Below are 7,650 nucleotides of genomic sequence, written 5' to 3' on the forward strand. Positions count from 1 at the left end.
GCAAAGGTGGGAGGGTATTTCTGCTCCCAGGGTTGGTCACAACCCAGGGGAGAAGTGGAACTGCCAAAGGAAACCACAACAAAATGAAAACACAGCATATGTCAAGCTCTGCTGAGCCTCCAAAGAGGCTCCTGCTGCGTAATCATTCCTTGTTGCCTTATGTTACCAGGACAGGCTTATCCTGCTCCTCAGGGATGTCCTATCCTCTTGCAACCATGGTAGCCATGGACTGGCAAGAGGGAGTCATCTGGTAGAGATATGTCTGGTTTCACTGAAATCAGTGGCCAACCTCCCACTGACTTCACTAAGACCGCCGTCTAGACAGGATGCTTGATGCAGAACAGTGAGTTTGCTCATGATCCCGAGAGCTTTGCTCCGTTAGCCAATGTGGCTAAAAATGCCTTGGGAAAAAAAAAACCTGCCACTTTGAACTGTTTTGCTGCACATAAATACTTGGAAAACCAAAGAAACCAAATACAACCCTCCAAAACAACCAACCAAAGAGAGTGAATTGTAGGAGAGGGGATGGCATCTTCTAGCAAAGTAACAGTCACGGCAGATTACAAAAGAACGACTGACCCTCACCAGCTGTACTAGGAAAAAAACCAAAAGAGATGTCGCATTATCGATAGAAAAACAACGCACATCCACAGTTATTGTACCTACAGAGCACAGAAGTATAGAGTAAGGGTGACGGAGCTTGGTGCGAGCAGACTCACGCCACTCCTACGGTAGCGTATTATCCTTCGGAAGATCACTGGCTTGAGTAGGTAGTACATGCACAGCAATAAAAAATGTAGGTTGTATTGTCTTGGTCCCACCTCAAATCTCAGTGGACTCTATTCGCTCGAGTCTGGAGGGAGTCCATGGTTTTTTCTCCTCGCTGTGTGGGGGGCTGGTGGCCTTCGTGTTCATCTCGTTCACCTTGTGCTCCAGGAGCTGGTTCTTCTGGTACATCTCCACGTAGTTCAGTTGCAGCTGCTTCTGGTACTTGATGACTTTCTCTTTCTCTTCTTGCCATGTGCGCCGCTCCTCCTCAAAGTCCATCACCTGCTGCTCCCGCTGCTGCCGCTCCAGCTTCAGCTCCGTCTGGAGCCGCTCCACCTCCTTCCGCAGCATGTTGACGCTGTCCTCGCTCTGCCGCTGCATTTTGGCTTCGTCACTCTCACAGGCCAGTGGGTCCCGCAGCTTCTCACCAAGGTCCCCACCAAAAGGCCCTGGAGGTCCCATGCTGGCAATTGTCCGCTTCAGGCCAGAGACCTCCAGCTCACAGTGGTTCAGTTTTTCCCTCAGCACCTGGACCTCACTCATCTTCCGCTGCAGCTCGCTCTCGCAGATCTCCAGGTTGACGCTCTTGGAGCTGTAGGAGTCCTTTAGGGTGAGGATCTGCTCCTCCTTCTCCCGCAGGAAATTCTTACCTTCCTTGAGCTGCGTCCGCAGTCCCACGATTTCATTTAGCTTCTGGGAGACGTCTGCTTGGGAGTCCTTCAGCTGCTGCTTGAGCAGGGAGATCTCACCTGCCTTCTGGCACACCTGTGGGGAGAGTATCCATGAAATGTCTGTGTGACCTTGCATTGGCAGGAGGCTCAGGTAAGAGAGGGGACAGCCAGTGACACTGCTCAAGGACTGACTTCCAGCCTTCACCAGAATCCAGACCATGACAAAGACTTGGAGGTAGTCCCCACATTTGTGGGGAAGATTTGGTGTTTATTCCTGGATTTCAGGGGCCAGACGCTGTTCCCAACTGGAGTTGACCAAACTTCTAAGCTAAGTGCTGTGTTCCTCACACTCTGGACACTCAGTGGATAAGGAATTGGCTAGATGACCACACTCAAAGAGTGGTGGTCAACGACTTGATGTCCAAATGGAGACCAGTGATGAGTGGCGTTCCTCAGGGATCGGTACTGGGACCAAAACATCTGATCTCAGCAGGAGTTTTCCCACTGACCTCAATGGGATCTGAACCTTGAGCAAGCCTGAGACAAAAACATCTCAGACCCAGAGACCACCTGGGCTCTCCACGAGCACTGGGAGTGGAGGACAAGATGCAGAGACAGTAGATATTACTTACTTGTCCTATGATGCTTTCCTTCCCAAAGGCTCCTAAAGAACCCAGTTGACTAAATTTTAGGGCTCAATTCATTGGGGCAGTTCAGGGACTAATAGCTATTTAATTTTTTGGGGGCAGAGCATGAAAAGTGACAGCCACTCTGCCAAAGATGAAGGAGAGAGCGGCAACCCACCCTTGCTGAAATGTGACCACCATGCACTGTCCTTGAGCACTGGAGTTCAATTCCTCCTGACTGGCTCAAGCCTCACCCATGTGGTATGGTACTCAACCCCAGTGGAAAAACCCTTGCTGCCACACGTATTTGCATTACGTAGGTGTCACCATTCAAAATGACACTCCTCTGCACCTGCGTAGTCCACCAAAGGGGACAGCTGCACGAACAGTTGTGGGTGTTGGAAGTGAACCATAAAAATGACCAAACTCTCATTTTCCCATGAACCCACATCCACACCAGCACTTGTCAGCAGCAGATGCAGAACCATACGGTGGTGGTTGAGCTGTAGTTACTGCCTACCTAAAAACTGCACAATTTACTGAGAGTGCTCTCCATGGGCAAGTTTTTCCCAAAAGGCAGAGAAATGCATGATGAAGAACAGCTTGGGTAGTAATCAACTTACAGATTAAAACACTTAAATGTAGGCCTTTACTTGGGTGCTGTGGAGTTCTAGGCAATACAGTCCATGGAGCCTGGAGAGCAAGTCAACGAGTCAAAAATGTAGGTGTCTACAGGTTTTCAGTGTCTTGATCCACGAGCTGAATCTTTATCTTTACATCGTTATCACTGGGTTAGCTGTTGCAAACAGAACTGTAGCAGTGAAGCTATCAAAAAGCCCATCTTCAAAAAATCTAATCAAAAGCTCACCTGCAGTTTTACTGATGCAAAATCAGGGAACATTCCAGACCTAACTTGTTGGAAAACACAAAAGACCTGAGCGGAGCAGCTGGCCAAAGGAGGCCTCATGTGGGACAATGAAGCCTGCTTTTTCTGGGATATAACTTGCAGAGATTTTACAGCAAGCCTCTAATAAGCTCTGCTGAACATCTGCAAATAGCACATTTCAGAGCCTAATTAATCCCAGCTTCATTGACTTTCCATCAGGATTAGCAGAATAGGGCTTTCTTGATTCTAGAGCTACGTTTTGGCTCCGCACTCTTAATAAATTTAAAGTTTCTAGCCAGTCCATGGAAGGATTAAAATTCTTCACATGATCAAAAAAAAGGTGTTAGCGCTGGCTATACAAACAGACTCTGAGAAAATTTTCTAAAAATAGAGACAGTAGAATAAATATGTAAGACTCAAATGGAGAACTAGAAAGAGGAATTTGCCTTTCAGCCTTTTACGAGAGATAAACTTATTAGCAACTGAAAACAGCACGTTACAATGGAAAGCATGAGGTAGACTTGGCTATCGGTAGCATTCTTAACTTGCTTTATATCTGAAATCAAAACCCAAATATTTGAAGAGCAGTTTCAAGGTTTGCCCAAACACAGATGTTAGAAGAATTTAATTAAAATAGACTTAAACCCAATTTTGGTAGGCAAAAATACCTGTATGGAAAGATCTGTATTCACTGAAACTGGATTCAAATGTCACAGGTTAGAATGACCAGACTGTGAAGCCAAATTATTAACCAGCACAGGAAGCATGCATGAAAATTAGTGCTTATTAGAGTTTAATTGAAAACTACAGGCTTGGGGCTCAACCAAATGAAGAGGTGACTGAAGGTGATCTGTTACCTGGAGGCCACCAACCCATAGTCATTGTGGGGTCCACTTAGAGCAAACAGGAGGTATTTTGAGTTACCAGAGCCCTCAGTAAAAACCTCACTCAAGGTCTGCTACAACAAGGCTCTTACCTCCCACTTGGTCTCTTCAATCTTTGGGAGAAACTCAGCCTGCTCCTTCTTGAAAGCCACGAATTTCTTCTCTAGCTCCTCTCGTTGCTGGAGGAGTTGTCCCATCTCATCTTGGAGTTTTTTTTTCTCCTGCTGGAGCTTGAAGATTTGGAGCTGCAAGGCCTGCTGAGCCCGCTGCGCCTTTTTGGAGACCTGCTGCAATTTGTTGGCATAGTTTTGCCTCAGGTCCTCCATTTCCCTTTCCCAGATCTTCTGCTTCTCCTCGAACACTTGGAAGATTGCTGCTTCGCTTTTGTCCAAGTTCCTTCTCATCTGGAGGACCTCCTGCTCCTTCTCCCACAGCCGGTCTTCCAGGTCTTGGATGATGTCGTCTGTTGAAGGCGAGTGAAAAGGCATCGTTTCGTTGAGATGGTTCAGTCTGTTGAACGAAGAGGTGCTCTTGCTCGAAGACCGCCCGCTGTCTGAGGTAGATATCCCGTTGTATCCCACAATGTTCTTGTCCACGTAGGTTGTACCGATGCGGTTAATGTGGCTCGTGGAGGCGCTCATTGGACCCACGTGCTGGCTGTAGCCTGTCCCGTACGTGGGCAGGCTCGTTAATGAGTTACGGCCCGAATCTGAAAGGCCCCCCACTTGGTTTGTAGTCCTGTTAAGGCTGCTCTTGTCGAGTCCACTTTTGGGTGCGGACGGGCTATTGCTGTTGGCATGGTTCAAGCTCTTTCTGTTCTCTGTCACCCCGTTGCTCTGCGGCGGGCAGAGATTCTGCATGGAATGGAAGTTTTTAGGAACTACTGGTTTAAAGGCTGAGGGTCTAACTAAGGGCTCATTGCTCTGCAAAAGGAAAAAGGACCACGCATCAAACATAGCAGGAAGCTTGGTAACAACACACAAAAGAGAAACATCAGCACGGGATGGAGCTGATGAAGCTAAAGCATCTTGGGCTAGCTCCATATTTCTCAGCCTTATTACACCATGGGCCATTTGGGACTTAACATGAGGGACCTGTGGTCACTCGTAGGGCAACACTTTCTCTTTCCTTGCCCCAGCTGAAGAAATAAACCTTGACTCGCCCCAAATCTGCATGATTTTTCTCTAGAATGCTCCTTGGGTCCTCTTAGTGCTCTTTGCAAGAAAGAGGACTGCCACCTGCCTGCCAGACCTGATCAAAACAACCCTGATTTTGGCAGATTATATTTTGAAGGACTTCTACCACTGAAGGTGCATTGCCCATTTGCTGAAAACTGAACTGAACCCTTGGATTAGCAGCCGATTTGTCCCAGGAACATTGTGTTTTCCTCCTGCTGGCAGTCATCTGTCCCCTATGTGGACATCATGTCCTGTTTATGGTCAGATAGGTTTAGGTAGGGGCTGTGACCCCAGCAGTGAGATTGAGTCGTTTCTACGGCAGATTGGGTTTCAGGTGAAAATTAACCCAGAGGAAGCTGCTTTGTATTAGCAAAGATGTTTTGAAAATGCTTTCCAGGATAAACAGAATAAGTCCTGGTGAGCAGGCGAGGTTGGAGACCAAACACCTAGTGACTGGCATGTGGGGCTGAGATGGACTACAGAGGCCAGCGGATTAATGGCCCAGGAGACAAGGCCGCAAAATGCTACAGGAAAAATACTGCACATGGCAGCATCCTCAGGGCACAAATTATGGGATGCACTGGAGCAGAGCAGCAGGCTATATAAGGCACTGCTGGCTCTGGGGCTCTGCTTCTCCAAGCCTGGGAGATGTTTGCTCCCTGAAGCCAATATGAGCCACAGGGGCTGGGCTTGGATGGGCAAGAACACTTGGAGGGGTAGTTTTCAAGCCTTGTCAACTTGTCCCTCACAAGGGGCACTAGGATTTTGAACAGATGCTCATAGCTGCTTTCAAGCAACACCTTTTGGTGACAGTGGGCTGTTGCAGATTGCCTATAAATGGCACAAAACATAAGAGTGGGACCCAGATGCTGATGAAAGCCAACTCCAGCTTCATCCACATCAATCAGGGAGGCAGGCACAGCATCTTGGGTAGGTTGGAACAGCCAATGACTTAAATACAGGCTTAGATGAGCTGGAAACTTAGTGGAAGACTTACCATGCTCTTGGGTTCCTCAATAACTAAATATCCCTTTACTCAACCCCCTGAAAGTAATAGGAATTACATTATCTGCACATAAAAATGACACCATCTATACAGAAAGAATTAGACTATCTGTCAGGATTGCACTAGTGCCCAAGGCTTCCTGATCTGGGTATTTAGAGAAGTACTATCAAGCTGCTGCAGGAGGTGGGGGTTCTCACCTGGTCTAATTTGCCGGAGATTGGCAATATCTTTGGTGGGTTACTGGGCTCTCGGTATTGGGGCGGAGGTGGCATGTTCTTCTCGTTGTTGGTGGTCACGTTCCCACAGATGTCCATCTTCACCTTCTCGCTCTTGCGCAGGTCGCCGTTGATGTAGAGGGAATTGGAGACCTTCTCCGACTTGTACGTCTTCTCCTCACCTGAATAGCGGTTGGAGATCTCTCGTGTGGAGTACCCATTGCGGGACCCCTCCGTCTGCCGACCGCTGCTTTGCGTCCGGGTCCCCACGCTCTTCATGGCGAACTCTTGGTCATTGGCGACTCCACTGCCCACGCTCCCCATGGTGCCCTGGGAGGTGGGTTGGGATGGCCGGTGAGAAAAACTGTGGAAGTTCTCCTGGTTGGGGTAAGTTGGGTCACTAAGAACGGGCAGCGTCTCTAGCGTGGCCATGGCAGTGCAGAGGTGAGGTGGAGGCACAGGTCAGTGGCACTGGGAGAAGGAGGAAGAGGAAAGGACTGTTAAAGAGATGCCTTTTATCTACCATACCCTTTGCAGATTGGCATCATGCAGAGATGAGCAATTGATCTCATTGTGCAGAGATGATTGAATTATTTCTGTCACTTTTCCCAGGTTTGAACAAGTTTGTGTGGCCATGGAGATGGAAGGTTCCCAGCCCTGGTCCATCTGTAGGCTCATGCACTATTGCTCTCTCCAGCACATCCCTTAGGGATGATTCAACAGGGCTTAAGCAATGCGCTTTCCGTCTCTTCCTTGGGAGTCCTGTCCCATGGACCTGAGCTTTTAAAAATACGCTTTTGTCCAGGTCTCATCCCAGATTTTCTTCTAAACCTTTATTCCTCTACTCAATCTTATTCTTACATAGGCTGTGCCTTGGACTGGCCATGGGAAACGGATAACATGGCGGTTATGGTTTTAAATGCTGGGACAACACCTTAGGTGTTTGGGTGCTCTTCCTCAGCTCCACCACCATCACAAACCCCAGTCCTGTGATTTCAGCTCTGGCTTCATAGGTGCCTGGGCCTATTCACATCTGTGCTTTGGGGAAATTCCCCAAATACTGGTGTTTGTGTTGGTGCTGAATTTATTATCAACTGAAGGGGTCAAAGTCCAGAGCTACTGGTGCTAAGACAGGTTTCATATGGGGACAATTTATAACTTCCTATATTTATATATAATTTCCACTACCTCCCTGAGGGGAACAAAACCTCTGCAGTCGTGCGCCAGCATGGACTGGGACTAGGGAAAAACAAGGATTTATTTATCTCATCAGAATTTCTTTAGTTACAGAAACCCATGGGCTTTCCCTGATGGGTGTGCCTGTAAAATATGAGCCTTGGGGAAGCTGCTCTGTGTTGAACTGAGCTGGAGCAGAAGATGGGTGATCCTGCAAAGAGTGGCTGCAATCCCCAAGAT

The 7,650-nt window shown here is 48.0% G+C and overlaps 1 protein-coding gene across 2 annotated transcripts; it reads right to left on the minus strand.

Annotated features, from left to right (window-relative positions):
• Positions 1–822: 822 nt before the first annotated feature.
• On the minus strand, positions 823–6,666 carry LOC104538568 (leucine zipper putative tumor suppressor 3). Of its 2 annotated transcripts, XM_010181814.1 has the most exons (4): positions 6,217–6,666; positions 4,198–4,758; positions 3,928–4,059; positions 823–1,533 (listed from the first exon to the last, which is right to left on the minus strand). In XM_010181814.1, exons 1-4 carry the CDS (start codon positions 6,664–6,666, stop codon positions 823–825), a joined length of 1,854 nt encoding a protein of 617 aa, XP_010180116.1. The 2 variants fall into 2 exon arrangements, with proteins under 2 accessions (XP_010180116.1, XP_010180115.1); XM_010181813.1 differs by having other exon boundaries at positions 3,928–4,758.
• Positions 6,667–7,650: the final 984 nt, after the last annotated feature.

This window comes from Mesitornis unicolor, unplaced genomic scaffold, assembly GCF_000695765.1.
Source record: "Mesitornis unicolor isolate BGI_N332 unplaced genomic scaffold, ASM69576v1 scaffold12283, whole genome shotgun sequence".
In the NCBI taxonomy this organism is placed as follows: domain Eukaryota; kingdom Metazoa; phylum Chordata; class Aves; order Mesitornithiformes; family Mesitornithidae; genus Mesitornis; species Mesitornis unicolor.